This window comes from Carassius auratus, chromosome 31 (genome assembly GCF_003368295.1).
Source record: "Carassius auratus strain Wakin chromosome 31, ASM336829v1, whole genome shotgun sequence".
In the NCBI taxonomy this organism is placed as follows: Eukaryota; Metazoa; Chordata; class Actinopteri; order Cypriniformes; family Cyprinidae; genus Carassius; species Carassius auratus.
The window spans coordinates 9,811,195-9,835,284 of record NC_039273.1 but is presented as its reverse complement, the minus strand read 5'-3'; the positions used below and the strand labels follow the sequence as shown (position 1 = coordinate 9,835,284).

The window sequence follows — 24,090 nt, the reverse complement described above, 5'->3', positions numbered from 1 at the left end:
GTAAAATGCATGGTCCCACAGTGGGTCTTCAGGATGGTGTTAATTTCAGCAGATGAGATTAGTGCAGGCACCTGACGCACGGCAGACGCCCCCCTCTGAGCCCAGTGCATTCTGGACCGGCTTCAAGTGGGCCACTGCAGCTATGCATGCTAAATCACTAGGACTGGTGCCAGGGATTACGTTTCTACCATATTCACTAGTGCATCCTTTACTTGTTATATATGATTTATATGTGGCCTAGAGAAAATACAGTTTCTGGCTTGTTGGAGAGTGTCTCTCACTGACTTTTTGAGTGCGCATTTCTTTTAGTCACGGTCCATCTATTTGTCCTACCTCTGCTCTCAACCTCTCTCCTTTCATTCTACTCTGTTTTTTCTTTCCCCTATTTCACTTGAACTTCCTGTGGTGTTTCTGTCCTCCGTCTGTCTCCTGCTGTCAGCTGTTCCTCAGCATTAACATCAGCTATTCTTCTCTTTTTTCTGTTCTCTTGCTGTCCTTCCTCCTCTTTTTTTCTACTGTCAGGCTTGTTCTTGTGTCTTTGTGTTGTACTTGCACACATCGTGTCACACTGATATCCAAAAAATGTATTTATTTATTTGTTTTAAAGCAAAGTATTAATATTAATATTTTTGGTTTTTAAAGGGGGGTTAAATGCTCATTTTCACTCAATATCCTGTTAATCTTGAGTACCTATAGAGTAGTACTGCATCCTTCATAACTCCCAAAATGTCTTTAGATTTATTATATTTATAAGAGAAAGATAGTCTGTACCGATTTTTCCCGGAAAGACACGACCGGCTGGAGGCGTGACGTGTGGGCGGAGCTAAAGAATAACGAGCGCCAGTAGGCTTTTGCGTTGAGAGCATTTGGAAGCTGTGACTTTACCTTGAGGGAAAAAAGCATCCAAAACAAACCATGGCTAACAGTCAGATTCAGCATATATTTATGATCCAGAATCAGATCCCGAGGCTGAAATTTAACAAGAGCAGCATCAGCAACAACGTCTCTATGTGGTATGTACTGAAACTGTATATATTTGCTTAGCGGTTTTGGAAAATGACTAAGTTCCACTTTATGTCGTCTTTTTTTTTTTTTTTTTTTTTTTTAAGCTGTACATGTGGAAAGTGCAGTTTGATATTTGAGATATTTGAAGCAGTTTTACTCACCGCCTGCGGTTCCAACACACGATCGTGACCCTTTTTCGTTGGGACTGCATTATCCTTAAGAAATTAACGATGTGCAAATCGTCAAGGCGTCAAACTGGGCCTTGTTTGTAAAACAAGCATCTTCGAAATGCAGGGAACAAACAAAAACACTTGCACAACTCCGTTGATGCTCTGTAAATTAAACTCCCTTAATGCTGTTTTTTTTTTTTTTTGGTAATCAGTGCAGGGTTGTCTTGCCCTGGCAACTAAAAACACACTTCTTTTGTGACAATTTGCGACGCTCTCACTCTGATCAGTGAATGTCTCTGCTCTCAGTGCTCTGCTATACGGGAGCGTGTGCTCTTCCGGCAGAAGTGCCTTAGGACCCATATAAGGAAATTCCGCTCCATCTAACGTCACACAGAGCCATACTCAAAAAAACTTTCCGAAACTTGTGACAAACTGGAAGAGGTATTTTTGGAACAGAAATACTCCTTCAAACGTACAACTTAATTTGTGAAACTTTGTCCATGTTTAGTATGGGAATCCAACTCTTTAACAGTGTAAAAAACTCAGTATGAATGAAATAGCATTTCACCCCCCCTTTAATAATAGCTTACTTTTTGTATTAAATGTTTCTTTATATTTACATTGGTTAATGTTATTATTAATATTTGTATGTGCTTGCTAAATAAGTTTAGTTTAAAATATATATATATATATATATATATATATATATATATATATATATATATATATATATATATATATATATATATATGAACTTACATACATTTATAAATAGTTCATATTTATTAATGTATTTATTCAGCTTTTTAATTTACCCTTCGGGGGTACGATTGACAGGCAATCCGACCAATCATAACACTATTTTGTCCAACAAACAAACCAGACAAGAGTATAGATTAACGTCAGTGGACTTTTGTAGTTTCTTCACAGATGAAATGAGATACCTTCTGATGTTCATTCATGTTTATTTTTGTGCTATAACTAGTAAAGAGGAAGAGATGATCGGTTCACATGCCGCTTAAACTAAGACAGCCATCTGTCTCGACACATTAATGAGCCACAAAATGGTATTAATTGTTTTAATTTCTTTAAAAAATGACAAAATATGAAAGCTGACACTTTGTTTCATACTAAAAGTAAACTGCATTATCTTGTCTGTCACCACATTGTCAGTGTCAAGATGTAATTTCCACTGCATGAGAACAATGTGTGTTGTGAAAGAGCCATGGTTTGTCGAACGTAACTACTGTATAACTAAGGGGGCAGGTCTTTTCAAAGGGTCAATTTTGATAAGGTAATTAATGTCTACCTTGCATAATTAAGATGTGTTTGTTGCTCAGAGAAAAGTTATTGAATGTAAAACTGGCAAGACCTTTGCCATATTGCTTTGTTACTCTCTCTCATAGCACCTCACGCACAAGCAGTTTCCACCTATTCACTGCTTTTTTTCCCCCAAGGATTTAAGGCAGGTCTTTCAGTTGGACTGCACTCACCTCATCACTTTCTCATAAAGTCTTGACACAAACTTGAAGCTCAACCTAGAAAATGAGAAGGAAACAGTCTATCGCCAGCTGTTGTCAGGTTGCATGGGGCACTTACCATCCAGTTCCCGCTGGGCTCGCTGACCTTCTTCCTCTTCTTCTTTTTTTTCATAGGTCTGAATGAATGTGCCATTAACAATGGAGGCTGCTCTCACATATGTAAGGACCGGCAGATCGGCTATGAGTGTGAATGTCCCTCGGGCTACAAGCTCCTGGACAAGAAGACTTGTGGAGGTAACCGATATATTATGTCAGGCACCAACATTTTGATGCTGTGCAAGTCTACATTGTACACATTTTCCCTGAAGCCCACTGTTGTACGTGCATTGTGAACATGTAGGATTTGTTTACTCTCAGTGTCTTCTCTTTGAAATTGATAGTAGAGAAATCCCCAGATGGTGTTTGCAAGCATCATTTATCTTGTCTGTGGACACCACTACAAAAGCCTCTGTTCTCTGTGTATCTTTTCTGTTACTAATGCTTTTCTGATGGTCCTTGCCAGACATAGACGAATGTGAGAACCCTGACGCCTGCAGTCAAATATGTATCAACCTCAAAGGCGACTACAAATGTGAATGCTATGAGGGTTACGAGATGGACCCGGTTACCAAGACATGTAAAGCAGTGGGTAAGAAACTCCACACTAACATTTCCATCCATTCACTGTTCTGGACCATTTATTTCTTTTTGATGGAATCGCATCACATTACATTGTGATGATGGAATAAAATTGCTATATTATATGTGTATTATATGTGTATTTTTCAAGTGAGGAAGAGGGTGGGATTTTTTTTCTTCTTTCTTTTTTGTTGACCACTTGTATGTTTTAAAAAGAAGATGGGATTGGTGTGGCATGGTATACTTTGGAATTGTGAGGGTTTTGTGCACCTAATGTAGCTAATCTGTATTGTCCTTCATCTGCCTGATCAGCCCGCGTGTAAAACCTCAGTGCATTTCCAGTACTCCCGATAGGCTCCGTGGCAGCTGGAGAAACACTGTCATTGAGTACAGTGTGTAAAGCTGCCAAACAAAACTGAAAACAGTATGCACAAATTGCATTCAGTTGGTATTGTGTTCGGGTCTGATATATCAGTTCAAGTTTGTGTGGTAAGTTTCATATAAATGTCATATGTCATATTTGTGTGTGTGTTTAGGTCAAAATAGTTTTAATTTTTACTTAATTATAGGGATTCACCGAATCCAGATTTTTGGGGTTCGGCCTATCTGAAACCAAATACCGAATCCTACTCGCATCCTTATTCCATTAACACAGTAAAACACATTAATGAAGTAAACAACGTCAACAGCATTGTATTTTATTTTATTTTAACTGTAAAAAAAAAAAAAGAATAGGCAACATTATGCCAGGATGACAAGTGAGAAAAACTTTTTTGACAATTACCAAGTTTAGTGTTTTTCTTTTCTTTTTAAAAATCAGAATATGTTTGGTGAATTAACTGAAATGAATGTAATTGAACATTAACTCAATAAACATGGATAGTAGGCTGTTTAGTTTTCGTTTATAACAGTAGGATAGGCTACGATTTAGGGTGACCATATGCGCCGTTCATACGGGACACGTCCCAGCCAGGATTTTAATAATGCCTAAAACATCCAGAGCAGTTTAACCAATAACATGCAGGTATTGTACATAATCGACCAATCGTGGGGCTGCGTGTGAGAAGGTGAGATCAAGACGGGAAAGATCAAAGCGATGCAAATATGCGCACAAATATGTTTGTTCGTTCGTTCGATTGACTTGAAGCGTCGCTGCGTACAAATCCCCCCCCCCCCCCCAAAAAAAGTGCGAAACAATGTTTCAAGTCAATCGAACGAACAAACACGTGAAAGTGATTCGAAAGCATAAGTAGCCATCTGTTCTGCTCTTTATAGCTCTCATGAATGTTACACAACGATCAACCTGCACAGTGCAAAAAAACCTGGATATTTTAGGCAATATTAAGATCCTGGCTGGGACGTGTCCCGTATGAACGGCGCATACAGTATGGTCACCCTACTGGTCACCCTACTACGATTACAGTAGCCAAATATTACGAAAAATATTATGGAAGATCACATCTCCTGCATCATAATTAAATTAACATAAAACCTCTAATCTTTCACATGAAATGAGTTTTTTTTTTCGGTGAACAAAAAACCTAAGGTTCGGCCGAAACTGAACCCCGTCAAAAAGCACAGTATTCTGCCGAATCCGAATCCTGGATTCGGTGCATCCATACTTATTTATTTATTTATTTTAATGTGACATTTCAATCTTTATATGGTTCTTGGCGCTAAAAATAGAGAATATGTGTACTGTAACTAATGTGACTTTTAAGATCGATTTGGACTTCTGATTTGTTCTGTGATATGAAATGGAATTTTTGTTTTGTGTTTAAGATTACAGATCCAGATTCATATTAAGGGATTAGATATTTAACTTTTTTCAGTCGTTCTAGATTCTCTTTTAAAGGGCTGCTGTGATTTATGTTCTTTCTTCATCGTTCCACCTTGTTGGTGTTCCTAGACAAGCTATTAAATCATTTGAATAGCTTGATGTTTTTGTCAGGTATATCTTTCAAAATGTAAAATTAATAACTTTTTTTGTTCCCCTTCATAAGCATATCAGGCAGAGACACATTAAAGATAAGAGAGAAGTGCACTTTTATACACCGTGTTCCAGACTTTGGTTTTCTGGGCATAGCAGCCATTTTTCAGACACAATAGTAATAGCAAATATGACCTCTGGGTGCCAATATGAGCTATAATGAGTTGTGATATAAATGGAGAGTGCAGAGAGCATTCAGTGACCATGTAAGTAAGACAAAACATGACCAGTCCAATTTCACAGACTTCACTTTTTTTTTTTTTTTATTCTTTCAACTGCAGCCAAAATCAAACAGAACAAAACAGACAGTGCCTTTCATATGTGATGCTGAAGAAATGAGCAATGAGCATACTGCCAGCAGTTTTAATGAAATATTCTTATACATCTGAATTAACAAAATCAACTTGTTTAGATTTGAGGAGACAAATATTATAAATGAAAACCCAAGCCAATCATTTGTGTACATATCACCCACAGCACCAAATGGAGTGCACATACCCTTAAAAATGATAAAATCTTTGTCATTTATTCTGTTATTTATTAATTATTTTCATATTTTATACAATATTGGTGATAAAAAAGTGTTGGTGCCCACTGAATTCCACTAAAAGGTTAAATTATATATATATTTGATAAATAAAAAAAAATAAGTTGATGTGCATTCACTTTTACTTGTTGCCTTTTACTGTGAGTTGTCAGAACAAAAATTAGTCTTTAAAAAAAGAAAATTGCTTGTGATAAGAATTTGCAGATCCTGCCAAAGGCATGGAAATGAATTAAATCTTAAGTCAAGAAAATGACTAGATTAAATAGCTTTTATCTAGTTATACGCAGCTCTAAAATATTGGAAAGAGACTGTTTGTGATGAATGTTTTTTTAAATCTTTATCTGGAAAATTTGAATGAAAGGAGAAGTCATGGAGATAGTGTGGTGAAATGGTGTGGGATTATACTAACGTGTGTCATGTGCTTCCAGCTCTCTGATAGGCCTGTCACATACTTTCATTAGAAGTGTGAGGTCACTCACCTGTTGAGAGTGAATCTGAGCTGTGTAATTTGACCTTAATGTGAGACTCAGCTGAGTGACATGAAGGGTGGGGGGGGGGTTGTATGAGAAATGAGGGGCGCTGGCATAACCACAGACACTATTCATGTCTGTCTCCATCTCTTTTCATTGTTACTTGTCAGTCAAGGTGTTACACTCCCACATGCATCATTTTATCTTCATGCTTTCACTCCCACCTTCTTTATGTCACCCCACTTCCTAAATATGACTCTAGAAATTGATGAAACTATGTCATGCTCTATGTGCTCTGCATTCTGGGTGTCAGCTAATAGGATGATGCCTGTCTGCGGGGTAGAACAGCTTGTGGAGGAAATCAAATGCTTGAATGTGTCGTGTTGTCTTTGGGACTGATGCCTCACATTTATTCTGTTAGCTGCCATTGCAAGCAGCTAAGGGATATTATTGGATGAAATGATTGCAGAGGTGAAGCACAGTGGAGAATTATAGTGGACTTTGGACTTTGAAAGTTAATTATGTTTTCGGAATAAAGCACAGTGTGTGTGTGTGTGTGTGTGTGTGTGTGCGCGTGTGTGATCAAAAGCATGAATGATTTGGTGGAAGATCATAACAGAATGATGCTGGATCTCCAATTAGTGTGAGCCGTAAACTGGACAGTCTACTTTAGCCTTGAGAAAAAACATTTACCATAGTTTTTATATATATATATATATATATATATCCTTGCTTAGTACCTTTGACAGTAACTACAGAATGGATTATTGTAAAGAGTTTGACCAGTATAATTTTTTAAAGATTTATGACAATTCAGATACTGATACATAATATTTTCTTTTTTTACATTTTGACACAATATATAAAAATTAATGAAAATATATTATGCTTTTGTTAATAACAGCAAAAACATTTGTCAATTCCTTCCCTGTTTGCAACCACCTACTCCCATTTACTTTTTAGTAGCATTTCAAATGATTCTGTTATTTTTGAAGTTTTGTGTGATACAGCTTGTAGAAAAAAATAAAATCAATTGGGTAAAAATGCTAAATTAAGAAATTTATGGAGTTAGGTTGCATAATATACCTTATTCTTGACACTTCAGCATGTTTTAAGGATTAAAATAACATGTTTGATTTAGTCCTTCGTAAAAAAGGATCAAGGCTCTTTAAGAGTTCATGGCCTTTAGCTTAAAAAAAAAACCTTTAGTCAGCGGTGTATCACCTTCATAATGAAGATGCTTAGAGCACATACAGTATTGTTCAAAATAATAGCAGTACAATGTGACTAACCAGAATAATCAAGGTTTTTAGTATATTTTTTATTGCTACGTGGCAAACAAGTTACCAGTAGGTTCAGTAGATTGTCAGAAAACAAACAAGACCCAGCATTCATGATATGCACGCTCTTAAGGCTGTGCAATTGGGCAATTAGTTGAAAGGGGTGTGTTCAAAAAAATAGCAGTGTCTACCTTTGACTGTACAAACTCAAAACTATTTTGTACATACATTTTTTTTTTCTGGGATTTAGCAATCCTGTGAATCACTAAACTAATATTTAGTTGTATGACCACAGTTTTTTAAAACTGCTTGACATCTGTGTGGCATGGAGTCAACCAACTTGTGGCACCTCTCAGCTGTTATTCCACTCCATGATTCTGTAACAACATTCCACAATTCATTCACATTTCTTGGTTTTGCTTCAGAAACAGCATTTTTGATATCACCCCACAAGTTCTCAATTGGATTAAGGTCTGGAGATTGGGCTGGCCACTCCATAACATTAATTTTGTTGGTTTGGAACCAAGACTTTGCCCGTTTACTAGTGTGTTTTGGGTCATTGTCTTGTTGAAACAACCATTTCAAGGGCATGTCGTCTTCAGCATAGGGCAACATGACCTCTTCAAGTATTTTAACATATGCAAACTGATCCATGATCCCTGGTATGCGATAAATAGGCCCAACACCATAGTAGGAGAAACATGCCCATATCATGATGCTTGCACCTCCATGCTTCACTGTCTTCACTGTGTACTGTGGCTTGAATTCAGAGTTTGGGGGTCGTCTCACAAACTGCCTGTGGCCCTTGGACCCAAAAAGAACAATTTTACTCTCATCAGTCCACAAAATGTTCCTCCATTTCTCTTTAGGCCAGTTGATGTGTTCTTTGGCAAATTGTAACCTCTTCTGCACATGCCTTTTTTTTAACAGAGGGACTTTGCGGGGGATTCTTGAAAATAGATTAGCTTCACACAGACGTCTTCTAACTGTCACAGTACTTACAGGTAACTCCAGACTGTCTTTGATCATCCTGGAGGTGATCATTGGCTGAGCCTTTGCCATTCTGGTTATTCTTCTATCCATTTTGATGGTTGTCTTCCGTTTTCTTCCACGTCTCTCTGGTTTTGCTCTCCATTTTAAGCCATTGGAGATCATTTTAGCTGAACAGCCTATCATTTTTTGCACCTCTTTATAGGTTTTCCCCTCTCTAATCAACTTTTGAATCAAAGTACGCTGTTCTTCTGAACAATGTCTTGAACGACCCATTTTCCTCAGCTTTCAAATGCATGTTCAACAAGTGTTGGCTTCATCCTTAAATAGGGGCCACCTGATTCACACCTGTTTCTTCACAAAATTCATGACCTCAGTGATTGAATGCCACACTGCTATTTTTTTGAACACACCCCTTTCAACTAATTCAACTAATTGCCCAATTGCACAGCCTTAAGAGCGTGCATATCATGAATGCTGGGTCTCATTTGTTTTCTGAGAATCTACTGAACCTACTGGTAACTTGTTTGCCACGTAACAATAAAAAAATATACGAAAAACCTTGATTATTCTGGTTAGTCACATTGTACTGCTATTATTTTGAACAATACTGTATGGCCATCTGAGAAAGTGCTGATTTGTGTGTTTCTCAAAAGTATTTGTCATGACATCAAAGATGATCAGCATGTTATATGTTAATGTAATTGCAGCTCAGATAAAGCAGGAAGTAACATTGCTGTCTCTCTCTCTCTCTCTCTCTCTCTCTCGGTTTCTTTTTCTCTCTCTCACCCTCGCTTTCTGAGTTTTTACTGAATCCTGACTCTTGCTGAAAATGAAAATATTTGCTGACAATATAGTGGTCCATAAGGGCTTTCTGAAGTGCAGCAGGAAACACTCTTTCTCCAACACAATCTGGAGGGCTTTCCATCCACCTGTCCAGCTCACAAGCACTGCTCAGTGCCTCAGCAAAAGCGCTATTTGGCTTAGACCAGATCAAGTATGAAAGAGTGAGAGATAGTTGCTGAGGGAATGAGGGAGGCAGGGAGGTAGAGAATAACAGAGACATGAGATCTCATCCCCATCCCCTTCATCATTGCCAAACCTGAGTGCTGTTCCTGCACTCTCATAGTGACATCTGGCCACGCAGCACCTGCTGCTCATCATGCTCGCTCACTGTCTTCCTCTCCTTCACCCCCTACACTATTCCCTTTTTTTTTGCACTCTGGTTGTCTTTTATTAATTTCTAACACTTGGCCATCTGTGTATCATACAGTCTTGTGAGGGAAGCTTTTGCTGATAGGACAGTAAAAAATATTCTCTGTGAACTTGTCCCAAACATGAAATTCCCCAAAACTGTTCTCAGGTTTTATAGAAAAACATCAAGGTATATGTGAATCTAATGTCTGTGGATTGTCTGGTTTGGCGAGTGGGTGACAACATCGCATGTTGTTTACTTGATGTGCTTATGCGCCGATAGCTAAGTTAACAACACAGAGATATTTGAAGCAGTTTTACTCATGCAGATTGATGACAACATCGCATGTTGTTTACTTGATGTTCTTACGCGCCGATAGCTAAGTTAACAACACAGAGATATTTGAAGCAGTTTTACTCCAACACACAATCGTGACCCTTTTTCGTTGGGACTGCATTATCCTTAAGATGTGCAAATCCGGCGTCAAACTGGGCCTTGTTTGTAAAACAAGCATCTTTCGAAATGCAGGGGAACAAACAAAAACACTTGCACAACTCCGTTGATGTTCTGTAAAAATAAACTCCATCCACTGGTCCCTTAATGCTGTTTCTCTTTTGGTAATCTGTGCAGGGTTGTCTTGCCCTGGCAACTAAAAACAAACTCCTTTTGTGACATTTCGCGACGCTCTTCCGGCAGACATGCCTTAGGACCCATATAAGGAAATTCCGCTCCATCTAACGTCACACAGACCCATACTCTAAAAAAACTTTCCGAAACTTGTGACAAACCGGAAGGAGTATTTTTGGAACAGAAATATTCCTTCAAACGTACAACTTAATTTTTGAAACTTTGTCCATGTTTAGCATGGGAATCCAACTCTTTAACAGTGTAAAAAACTCAGTATGAATGAAATAGCATTTCACCCCCCCTTTAAGTTAAAAACCCTATTATAAAACCAGCCAAAGTTGAAGTTAGTTGTGGAATTCAGACCATGTGTTTCCACCACCTTAGGCATAATAGTCTACCAGATCCAACCAAGTTGACCAAGATAGTCTACCAAATCAACCATGACCTCAACAAATTGTGGGGCTTAGTTTTGTGTGTAGCTAGTACACATTCCTTATTTCATCAAGGTTATTTGCATAAAGATTTATTGGCATTGCTGTTTTATTCTGTACTGTATGTTGCATGAATTAATAAAAATAAGCTTTCACTTTTTTAAATAATTTAAAAAAGCTTTTTGCTTGAAATCTCTATCCCTGTCAGCATACCTTAGAGAGTAAAAGGAGCAAAAGAAGTACCCAAATCACATTATATCCTCTACAGTAATACAAACCATGAGATATTCGGATGCAGTGAGCTTATTAGAGATGAAAAGCTCAATGAAAGTATAATAGAGGGCACAGGAAGGGTACAGTGAGGGTTGGGAAAACAGATTTTTCCTCAGGAACATAGTTTTTTGGTGACACGAGCAGGTGACAGGATGAAAATGAATTACACCTATTACAAGTAGGTTTTTTTTGGGGAGGGGGGCTACATAGCGGATAAACTAATAGGGTCAGTGATACTCTGTGTTGGCATGACTGAGCACCAAATCACAGTGACTAAGCTCCCCAGCAGCGCGCACACACACACACAAACACACACACACACACACACACCCTCACTCATCTGCATACACACCACAGTGCAGGGTAATATCCGGGAAACTGTCAGAACCATTTTGGCCACATGTCAGTAACCTGGAAACCTGAATCATGGTCTGCAGGTGCACTGCAGTCTCACACACCATTCATGAGTAAACCAATGCTGCAGAAACACACAAAAACACACTTGTGTTCACTCTGCAAATGAAATAAGCAATCAAAAATTTCAGTCAGTGATTTTACACACACAAATGGGTGCACTTGTGCGAGTCACATTGGTTATATTTTTTTTTATTTTCATTTTATTTTCAAGTATGCCCTTCTAATTAATATGAGTGCAAATCAGTCACTATGCTTGTTTAAATATAATATGCCCTAGTGTGTTTAGCCATCTGAGAAGACTGCTGGTTTTTTTCTTCTTTTTTTTTTTTTTTGCTGCAATACTTGAAGTGCCAGCTCTCATTAGCTTCATTCTTACAACATTTGCTTTCCGGCAAGTGTAATTATTTCAATTATAAAATATTCTTCTGCTCTGAGAGCATTTTAATCATTCGATTTTTAGTGTTTTGTTACCTTTGCCCTGTAGCACATATGTGCACTGATATGTGACAGTGGAATCCAACACAAACGCAGTCATTTGTTGGTAGATTTTGGAGTTAAATTATTTTATTATTTGAGTTCTTAGCAATGATTTATTTTAACCTCAACTTTGTCCCAGAGATTCTAAAAATTCATTAAGAGAGAGAGAGAGAGAGAGAGAGAGAAAAAAAGACAAATGAAACAATTGGTAGAATACAGTAAGACTAAAGAGCTATAAAATGAACATGAATGGCATAGTCCAGATCATTTAGTTTTTCAAGTGTATGAGAAAAATTTGAGTTTTTTTGAATAGTTGGAATTATTTGAATTTGCTTAACTGCATAGTTGTAATAATTAACAATACAGTACAGAATGAAACACTAAAGGTTTATATTTTTCATAAAATAAAAAAAGCCACTAGTCCTAATCTACTTTTTTTTTTTTTACTTTGTAGAATTTGGTATCTTACATTTATCATAAATGTGATCTTGACATTAGGATCTCTTCTCAAACAAAAGGGGATACATGTGAGAGTTCTGCTCTCTTTTTTCTCTAATAAGCAAAAGTCACAGTTTATCAAGGTGAACTGAAAATTGAGAAGTTAAAGAAATCTCATTTGGACTTATGTGTCCTATTTTTAAAGATTTTGCTGATGTTGATTGTCTCATAATAGCGTATTATTAATTGGTTTGTCAGTTCAGTCATTTGTTGGGAGGATCCCAAGATAACAAGTGCTCTAATGAAACTTTTTCTGTTCCCCTCATAGGTAAGAGCCCATATCTTATGTTTACTAACCGCCATGAGATCCGACGCATTGACCTGCTGAAGAAGGACTATACGCAGGTAGTGCCAATCCTGAAGAACGCCGTGGCCCTAGATGTGGACGTGAACACCAACAAGATGTACTGGTGTGACCTCTACCATCGCAAGATCTTCAGGTATGCACAACATTAGGGCATGCTCCATTTATCTAACTTGACAGCTGTTTAATCTTTATTTTAAAAGGATAATTAGCAATTAGTTTTCAATGCTCCGGCAGGAGGAGACGGTGCCGTGTTGAAACCCTCTTTCGAGAACCTCTTCCCACCTCCTCTAAGCTAGCAGATATTTAAATGCATGAGAACAGCTGCTATAGACTTGTGGGAAATTTTCTCACAGCAACCAGCATCATGGATGGAGAGCTGTGAAGGAAATTACTTCTATGCACATTTCACAGTCAATCACACATTTTTTGTTAGGTGTGATTGACCGACATAAACATCCTCAAAACAAGATCAACTTATTTGAGAAGGAAACAAGTTAAAAGTTTATAACACTTCATTTGAGAGAATATATGTTGAAATAGATGTTTTTTTGTTTTTTTTTATCTTGTTAACTTTTGTTTGTTCTTCTTGTATTAAGCATAAACCTCAAAAACCTCTTAAAGGACATTTTCAGATTGATGAATTCATTTATTTATTAAATTATTTATTATTTACTTATTGCAATTTATGTGTCATTACTTAGAATATATTATATTTTTTATAACACATAAAGAATATCAATGTACGGTACAAAACCGACAGTAGATTATGTTACAAATGATTTCTGTCTCAAATAAGTTCTGGTCTTTTTAACTCCTGAAATTTTTTTTTAACATTGACAATAATAAGAACTGTTTCCAGATCAGCACATTAGAATGATTTCTGAAGGATCCTGTGATACTGTAGTCACAAAAAAATATTTCACTGTCGTTTATTTTGATCAAAAGACTTTTTCAAAACCATGTAAAAACTTTTAAATGATTGTGAATATTATCAAATTCAGATTTTCAGAAAATTATGTATTGCAGCGTTCCTTTAATTTCCAATCCCTGCCACTCCATTCCTAACAAAACACTTTTCTCAGAAATGTTTGTCCTCATGGAAGGACATTTCAGTTCCTCACTACCAACCGTTTAACAAAGTCATCTTTATCAGTCAGACAGTAGCCTGTCACACAGCCTCCTGTGCTTCAACAGCTGCTGGAAAACTTGACCAGGGTTTGTCCTTTACTGTCCCAGTGTGCACATTGCCCCGTCATGCTCGGGTCTCCACCTCACTTCCTGAATCACTCTGACTCACATCAGCCTCTAGGACCATCTCTAAATCACTTCAACCACACCATATGCTTCCCATAATTTACCTCCCACAATAATGCGTCCCATTACTCATCCCCACTCCTCTCAGGAGGGCTTGTGTTGGAACGACATAGGACAGTTCATTATTACTTTATAAACCCATTTAGAAGAGCAGTGGAAATACTTCTGCTTGTCTGCAGGGAGTTTAATCTATGCATGTGGTCCCTGACAGAGAGAGTGGCATGAATTGATGGTTACAGTGAAGACGCAGCAGTGTAGATGTCTGTTGACAGCTGAAACCTCAAATGAGACATATCAATTTTAAGGGCCATTATTGGGGCCATTAAACAATCCTCACTTCAGTTCACTTGGAACCGGCATGTGGTTATTGATCTTACCGGTGCTGTTAGTAGGAAGTTTTTTTTTTTTAATTCTTTTTTTGCATTAGAGCTCAAAATCCCTCTTTCAGCATAAGGATTGATAGATTAATGTTGTGTTTATTGCTTTGATTAATTCCAGTTAACATCATTTTGGGTTAATGTGAACCCAAACCCTGTCTTTTTGATCAAATACATCATTGTGCCTAGTGGTTTTGGCCTTGATAGATGTTTGACTCACTTTAACTTGTTACACCATGCCGTAAACCAGACATGATGCAGCAAGTGATATGCAACAGTTTTGTCAATATTCATATATTATATATTATAAAATATATTATTATTTTTGTTGTGTAGTTCCAAGTAGTGATTAGCAGTGATTGTGTCACATTGTCCAGCATTTTTACTGAATTATTTGCTGAAATGTAAGGATGTCATGGTGTTATAGTACTCTTAATAATGTCATGTAGCTGATTGGTCCATAAAATGGTCCATAACTGTAGTGATATATATATATATATATATATATATATATATATATATATATATATATATATATATATATATATATATATATTAGTGCTGTCAATCGATTAAAAAAAATTAACTAATTAATCGCACAATTTTTAAAAATTAATCGCGATTAATCGCGATTAATCGCAATTAAAAGACTGAAACTTTTTGGATATGTAAATGTAAAATGTAAATAATTAATGTAAACTCAAGACATTTAAATTTAAATTCAAAATATTTAAATTCAAAATATGATTGTTTATTGGAATTTTTGTTTAACTTGTAACACAGATTTTCTCATGTAAACAACATACCTGCAATAAACCATCAATATCCTCCAAATTAACTGTTGGCTTGAAAGCCATATTTATTACAGAAATAAAAACACAGGCATGTAAGTACCATTTGAATTTCAAAACAATCAATGCCAATGAAAAACAAAAATGATTTCCATGTTGAATTCTAAGTGGACTGCAAAAAAATTCCAAAGTATAGTCATTGCCAGTGCTTTAAGTGGGCCAGTACGCACCGGTACTCAGTACAGCCACTTCCAAATATAGCTCTTGAGCGTACCGCCACCTCTCCGTGCGCCCAGAACGTGCTTGTAGCGTACCGGTACGCTCATTTGGACATCTGTTTTAATAGAGGTTTTAATCTTTTACCTGCACCGCCGATTTTCATTGCGCCATTCACAATGCAAGCTTCCTAATTCATCCCACCCAGGGCAGAAACTACATTACCCATTCACCCTTAAGTTATACAAGTGAACAGCGCATGTGTCGCTTTTCCCGCTGTTAAGTGTCAACAACTCAACGTGGCCGGAGAAGGTGTGTGAAACTCGTTGTGAGTTATACTAAAGCAAAATCTTGAGTATTTATTGTCTGATAAACATAAAAAACTGTCTGCGGAGGTTGAGTCGTCCTGCAGCCCCCGCTGGCTGCTCATTGGCTGCAGCATCTTTTTTCTAAGTTCTAAAAAAATACCGTAGACGGCAAGGCACAAATTTAGATATTTATTTATCTAATTAATCTATAGCCTATGCACAAAGACAATATGATCTTTTTGTCCCCTTTTTGTTTTAAAGCTTGATGAAGAGAGAGAGCGCAAGTTGCTGCAGCTGTGAGGAGGACAGTGATGCACGCGCACAGGAGTGATTGACAGTTCGCGGCACTGTGTACAAAAATACTCCACTACACAATTATTTTGTTTAAGCTTATTAACGTTAGCGTTACAGAAAGGTCTGATTTACGCACTGTTACAGTCGTTGTTTTTTTTTTTTTTTTTTTTAAACAATGACATTTGAGTTCATGATTTTAATGTTGCTGTTTCTTGTGGCAGACTAAATAAAGAGTAATGTTTTTTGTGGCAGACTGAAGAGTAATCCGGCAGAGTTTTATACTGAAACTTTCCGTCTAAATGTCCTTCCTTGGTCTTATCCATATTTCTTTGCACGTTGAACACACATAGGCCACAACTGGAAATAAAAAAAACTGCAACCGCGTTAATTGCGTTATTTTATTTTAACGCGTTAAATATTTCAAATTAATCGAATGCGCAAGACTCTTATCGGGCGATAAAAAAAATATCGCCGTTAATCTATTCTCAAAGTTGGGTTGGGAGCTGGGTCTATACTAAGCAAGCTATGATAACTTTCACCTTGATATTTTATATAACCGACTGGCTGAGGCCAGCCTAAAAAGATGCTCAGGACAGTTGACGGGTCACTGCTGCGCATCGTCACGAAAGCTTATCTTTTTCACATGTTTTTAAGCCTTACTGCTTTTTCGATTTAAACATTAAAGCATCCAAACACAAGACGCGGAAAACCTGAACAGAGTAGCTGGTTTCTCGCGCGCTGTGTTCGGTGCGCACGCGGAGAGAGAGACGCGCATCACGGACAGCGACACTGAATCGAGCTCTCTTCTGCAAAGTTCTCCTCGAAGTCCCTCCTGCACCTGAACGAACGAAATGTGAAAGAGCCCAATTCAGTACTCGCGGTGTTCTGGTGTTCAGGGCTCACGCAGAGAAAGGCGTCTCAAAACACTTGAACACCGAATTTGCTTATTTTTGCTCTTGTGCCGACAAATACATACAAAATATGTCAAAATATCCACCTTGGAAATTATGCTTGAAAAAACTATCAGTTATTTTTTAAGTGAAAGTAAACAGTTGAGGAAAAAAATTATCAGGTTATAATAGAAACCACCTCCTCACTGTCAGTGACAGGTGGGTCGTTCGATGAAATGTGTGCCTTTTCCCATATTTAGTAGTCTTAAGTGTTTCAAAATGTTAAAATACACTGTTACACTACTGATTTTTAAAAAAAATGTTTTTTTAAAAGAAGTCTTGGTATGCTCACCAAAGCTGCATTTATTTGATCAAAAATACTGCAAACAGTAAAAACAGTATTACAGTATGTGAAATATTTTATATTTAATAGTGAATAATATTAAATCTAATAGTGAAGCTGAATTTTCATTAACCATTACTCCAGTCTTCTGTGTCAAATGATCCTTTAGAGACCATTGAATTTGCTGCTTTGTTTTTCAAGAAACATTTCTTATTTTATCAGTGTTGAAAACAGCTGTGCTGCTTAATACTTTTGTAACTGTGATACATTTTTTTTGTTCATTCTTTGATGAATAGAAAAGATTAGGAATGATTTACACAAATTTTTTTTAGCAATTTAATGCATCATTTATGAATAAAAGCTTTTTGTATTTACTGACCTCAAATGGTAGTGTATAAACAAAGATTACAGACACAGTGTTAACTTTTATTTCCATATTGTATTTTCATGAAAATATGCTAATTTGTAAGAAACACCTGAGTGGAGACAAGCCAAAAACACTAAATGTTACTGGATTGTTGTTAGTGTTTGCATCAATGCTTGTAGCAACACATTTGGCATTAGCTACTCATTAAAGTAATTGTTTGCACATGTATATAGCATATTCAAATGGAATCCATTTTGTCGAATAACCAAGGTAGCACCAAAGTGATAATGGCACTTTCTCATGAGTGCTAGATCATAAGATCAGTCACGTCATATTACATCATGCTTCAAAGGGCAATCAAACTAGTTTCACTGTAAGTCACTGTAACTTTCAGAGACAGGAAAAGTCACAGCCATTTCATCCTACAATTGTTCTTTGAGAAACATGCAGATGTTGCTTCAATTTGCTGCCTATATGTAGATAAACAACAGCTGGGAGTTTCAGCTATTAATGTCATGCTTATTCACCATCTTGAGTCTTGTGAATGCATCTAGTATCTTGTGATTGTTTATGAATAGATAGATACATCTGCTTAAATGCTTTGGATGTAGATTAACAGGGTGCTTGTTCCTCTTCAGCGCATACATCAACAAAGCCAGCGATGCTTCTCAGCAGATCACGCTCATAGACACTGCGCTACATTCCCCAGAGGGCTTAGCAGTGGACTGGGTCCATAAGAACATCTACTGGACCGACTCTGGGCACAAAACTATCTCTGTGGCGACTGGCGATGGCAAGAAGAGGAAGGTGTTGATCCACACAGAGCTTGGGGAACCGCGTGCCATCGCTGTTGACCCAAGACAAGGGTAACAATATGATGTTTTTAATGTATGTGCATGTTCTCAACACCCTAAAGAAAACTTTAAGCCTCCTCCCCCCTATTTTTTTAACCCTCTGTTGCATTAAATAATAATGAATAATGTAAATATGGTGTACGTTGCATGATCTATGTCAACACATGAAGATTTTTGAAAGCCTTGTCAAAGGTTCCTTCCTCTCATTTTTTTTTACTGCCATTCATCGTGATGAATCTTTCCCCTCAGGGGTCTTTTCACCATATTACACAAGTAGAAGAGCATGAAAAACATGCAAATGAGTCTTAAGCTGGTGCGAATACCAACTAATTGTTGCCTGTGGGTAGAGTGCCCACTTCCCTCTTATAGGGCCGGAGCTGTATACTGACTCTTTTTAATGATCATACTCTCACCTATTCATCTTGATTTCTGACAGGTGATGAGTGTAAAAGTTTCAAAGCCATTGGAGCTTCCTTATTTTCCACTTAACTCCATCTTGTTTATTTGGTAGCATGAAGCTTATGTGGCCCCAACAAAGGGAACTCGTCCATAAGCTCCGGAAATTTTACAGAATTGTAACAAAATTTCAGATATCCACATATCAGATATTATTTCACGGAAAAATTGACTATCAAGAACCACACACACACAAAAAAACTTCAAATTGAGATTTCATATCATTTAAAACAAAATCAAATTAAGACAAAGCTAGAATTAAAATAAGCTAAAACAACTAAAAATCCAGATATTTCTTATTTTTATTTCACATTTTTTTATCTCTCTATAAATAACCAGAGATTTTGGATTTATGAGGTAGCTTAATTTTAGGAGTGTGATTTCTACACCTGGAAAGGTCATGTAAATTAATGAAATCATATTTACTCCATGGGCATTTCATTTTTATGATGAAAAATACATTTTGTGGTTATGCCAAGCTTTGAAATATTTTATTGGGTAGAAATTTGTAAAAAAAAAAAAAAAAAAATATATATATATATATATATATATATATATATATATATATATATATATATATATATATATATATATATATAAATCATGGTGCCTTCAAATATTGACAATAGAGCAAAAAGGATTGAGAACCACTGGTTTGATCTCTCCATGATTCTGATCATGAATATTTTGTTTGTTTTGACCCCCTCAGGTTCATGTACTGGTCAGACTGGGGAACGCAGGCGAAGATCGAGAAAGCCGGAATGAACGGGGTTGATCGACAGGTTCTGGTTTCAGAAAGGATCGAGTGGCCCAATGGGATTGCGCTCGGTAAAACACCACTTGAAAGTTTTGCAGTTCACTTTTTCCCATTCAAATCGAAAATTCTCACCTTCAAATATAGTCAAAATAGAGAACACACTGGAGAATAGCAGAAAAGACAACAAGAGATAAAAGAGAAACAGCAGAGAGCAAAACAAAGCATATCATACCAAAAAGCAAGACATGCGAGAGCTGCGTTTTCCATCTTTACAAGAGACAAAGACATCAACCAAAATACAAGAGCAAGAAAAACAACTTTAGAATTGAGAAACACCAAACAAACACAGAAAGAGTGAGGCAGAAGGAGAAGAAAGAGTGTTAATAATGAAGAGCAGCCTCCTGTGGCCAATAGGGCTTTGAATCATTCACCTTCATTGTTTCTCTTTCTCATCAATCAGCCGTCAGTTTGGGAAAAACTAAATGGAATTGCTCAAGCAACGCTGTCAATATATCATTTCTCTGGCTCACTTAACATGAAAGTCATTTAAAAAAACATTTATGGTAGAAGGATAGAAAAAGAATATATTGACAAAAAAAAGGTGGAATTGAGAATTTAGAAACAAAAAGCTTTATAATGAAAAATCATAGAATATGAACTGAAATATAAATAATGCCTTCAGATACTACTCACTATTCTACGTTTGCTTTGACCACTCATGTTAAAATAAAAGCATCTGTTGTATCATTGACTACTTATATGTTCCATTAAATGTTCTTTCCTCTTCCAGATCTGTCTAGTAGACGACTCTACTGGGTGGATTCCAAGCTCCATCTGATCTCCAGTGTGGACCTGAACGGGGACAACCGTAGAGTTCTGCTGTCCTCCATGGATCATCTCGGACATCCCTTTGCTCTTACTCTTTTTGAGGTGAATAAATTGATAAAGTAATTTACTGAGGTACTTATTCATGCAGGCACTAATGGAGCTCCATTGGCAAGAACAGGCCTTAAGATGCTTCTACGCTTAGTTTGGCTTTATAATGCATACATGAACATGTTTCTGCACACAGGGTGTAGTTGGTGAACAGGGTTCTCACTGTGAGACCGTACGCTTGCCAAGAGATTTGTGTGGCTGGCACCAGCTAAAGAAACAAACCAAATTAAAAAGTCTTTTTACTTTGGCGGCTTCTATGGTGCCTAAAGGCAGGACCCAGCCCAAACAATAGATCACCTAATGCCCTTCATCAGGCAAGTCGATGAGCCAGCTCAGTAAGAGGGCATCCCGGGGCCAAACACTAGAAAAAAAACCCAATGTGTTTTCTTCATTCTTTTACTTTTGTCGAGGGCACATGTGAAATGAACCGCTAGTTTGATGCAATATCCTTGAGGCTGGTCCTAAAGTATTCCTAAAGTTCTCCACTTGGCTGTTGAAGTTGCAGTTAGAGACAACTGCAGCCAAAAACTGCCCTCGAAGTTCTGGAGATATTTGAAAATGTGTACATTTTTCAAGTACACATTATGTTTTCACAGTTGACAGCTTAAAAGTAAACAAAAAAACATTACGTATTGAAAATAGAAGCTTCTAAATGCCCTTTTCCCCCCATCATTTAATCACCTTTATGTCATTACAAACCAATATGGCATTCATTATTTTAAAATTTAAATTGTTTAAAAGAGACAATAAAAACTTTTAAATTTTTATAAAATAAGTTAATTAAAGAATTAGGAAAAACATGTATCATGGCTTCCACAAAATATTAAGCAGCACAACTGCTTTCAGAATTGCTAATAATAAGAAATGTTTATTGCGCGTCAAATCAGCATATTAGAATGATTTCTGAAGGATCATGTAACACTGAAGACTGGAGTAAGGAAGCTGAAAATTCAGCTTTGCTATTCCCAGAATAAATTACATTTAAAGTATATTAAAATAGAACACAGTTATTTTGAGATATTTCACAATATTACAATTTTTACTGTAAATTAATGTGCTATGGCTTAAATGAACTAAGGGAATTATTTTAGTGTCTTAAAGAAGACAGTGCTGTACACCACATATTAGCTTCCAACATAGCAGACCTCAAATTACATATTATAAATTTACTCCATTTCCCTGTCACCTTTTCAGACGATGTGTGACCTTTACATTGCCCTGTCTCATAACAGACCAGTATCTCCACATCAGCTCTCACATTATTTTATTGGTTAGTGGGAAGCATTGAAAATGTCAAGAGCCATTCAGTTCCACAGGGATAGTTGCTCCTTTCCAAATGCAGCGAAGACTTTGATGAAAGGTTTTAATAAAGACGCTCCCCTCGCTCAAGGAGTACCAATTTCAGACCTGGATGTTAGAAGCTGGCCTTTTGTGTCATAGATTAAAGCCGTTATCTATATCAGATATGGTGCCTTTGTGGCCCGTACGTTAGATGAGAGCTGCAATGCGGCAGAATTTGAATGCTGTCTAGTGCAGGTTACGGAGTCCTACTGATCAACCGCCACCAGCAGGAGCACCTGACGGAGATCCACTGGGATCCAGCAGCCTGACCTTTCCAAAAAATCACGTCTCTGTAAACATCCTCTAATACTCAAAGCCAGTCGCCCACTTGGGCATTCATAGTGCTCTGGAACTTTTTTTTCTTTTCTTTTTTTTGTCGAGCTCCCTCTTGTAATTTTCTTTTGTTACCCCAAAAACCACCCCCTCCAGAACTTCCTCATCCATTTCTGCCCCTGTTTGAAAAGATGATGAATTTTAGGTTGTCATAGTAACAGACCATCTCACCATTCACATTTTCAATAAATCTGTAGCTGCTGATAAGGCCTGATCAGAGGAGGCAGATGGAGAAGCGAGGAGAATGTTGAAAGTGCTATTGTCAGACGGTGGAGTGTGTGCTTTCAGGCTCATGTAGGTGAAGATACAAATGAGAGATAGAGCTGTGAGCTTTAATTAGTCTGATGAAAAACCTTTGTGGTCCAAAAGACACAGAAGCCTTTATCTTCACTGTCATTTTCCTCTCTTTTCTTTCCTTTTTCGGTGTCTTGCATCATACATAGAAAAAATAAAAACATGCCCAACCGAATAATACTTGTTTGGTTAGATTTTTTTGTCTTGATTTTGATTTTGATCTTGATCTTTTGTGTCCTGTGTATTGGTATCCATCTTCCACTGATTCACAATAAAATAGCCAAGAACAATGTGAATAGTAGTCACTTGAGGCCTCATGTAAAACAAGAAGTGACTAAATTATAATATATTTGTTAACCGTTTGGGGTCAGTAAAAAAAAAGAAAGAAATTCTAAAAAAAATAATACACCCCCTATTCAGCAAGGTTGCATTAAATTGATCAAAAGCAGCAGTAAATACTTTTACATTGTTACAGAAAAATATATATTTAAAATAAACGCGGTTCTTTTCAGCTTTCTATTTAGCTGTCACAAGAATAAATTACATTTTAAAATATATCAAAATTAACTTTTATAACAACATCACAGTTTTACTGTTTTGCTGTGTTTTTGATCAAATAAATGCAGTCTTGGTGAGCATTAGAGACCACTTTCAAAAACATTATTGTTGATGTTACGGACCCCAAGCTTATGTACAGTAGTGTAAACTGGGCATAAAACTGACACGTCACTTGCTACAATTTGCATTTATTCTCGTCTCCACTCTTTTATACAAAGCAGATTCTATTCAAGATATACATATACATATTATCAGTTTATGTATTAGTTAATTGCTAGTGCTATGTTGTAATTGTTGAACCACAGGAATGCGTTAGCTCCTGCTTGTGCAGAATTCACATTCTGTGTGTTTCTACAGGACCGGGTTTACTGGACAGACTTGAAGGATGAGGCTATCTACAGTGTAAACCGGCTGACGGGACATGATGTGGCAATGCTGGCTCAACATCTCAACAACCCACTGGACGTGGTGGTGTTCCACGAGCTCCGGCAGCCTCAAGGTGACAAACAAGTGAAATACACTTTACATCACTTTAGATGTGTCTGACTAATCTGGCTATTGTCAGAGAGTAACTAGTTAAATGTAGTCGTTTACTTAAAGGTGTGGTAAGTAATTTCTGGGGGCCAATGTTGGTATTTCAAATCACCAAAACAAACACCACCCCAAAAGGGTCTCGCCCTTATTTTGATAGCTCAGCCCCACACATACGTACACAACCCAGGCAACGATTATGGTGGAATCTGCTGTGTTATTATCTGCTGTATTAAACATATTACCTTACTTATTCGGACACCCTTTGGGAGCTGATGCTTGAAACAGACAGTG

General features: G+C 37.0%; 1 protein-coding gene across 3 annotated transcripts in view; it reads left to right on the top strand.

Moving 5' to 3' along the window:
- The window catches only part of LOC113050501 (low-density lipoprotein receptor-related protein 8), a 144,490-nt gene that overhangs the window by 104,331 nt on the left and 16,069 nt on the right, over positions 1-24,090 (top strand). For all 3 annotated transcript variants that reach the window (XM_026213504.1, XM_026213503.1, XM_026213502.1), the window contains exons 8-14: positions 2,831-2,950; positions 3,219-3,344; positions 12,798-12,969; positions 18,375-18,602; positions 19,756-19,874; positions 20,594-20,733; positions 23,623-23,764. In XM_026213504.1, coding sequence (XP_026069289.1) covers positions 2,831-2,950; positions 3,219-3,344; positions 12,798-12,969; positions 18,375-18,602; positions 19,756-19,874; positions 20,594-20,733; positions 23,623-23,764 — 1,047 coding nt within the window. The remainder of the gene's footprint in view (positions 1-2,830; positions 2,951-3,218; positions 3,345-12,797; positions 12,970-18,374; positions 18,603-19,755; positions 19,875-20,593; positions 20,734-23,622; positions 23,765-24,090) is intronic.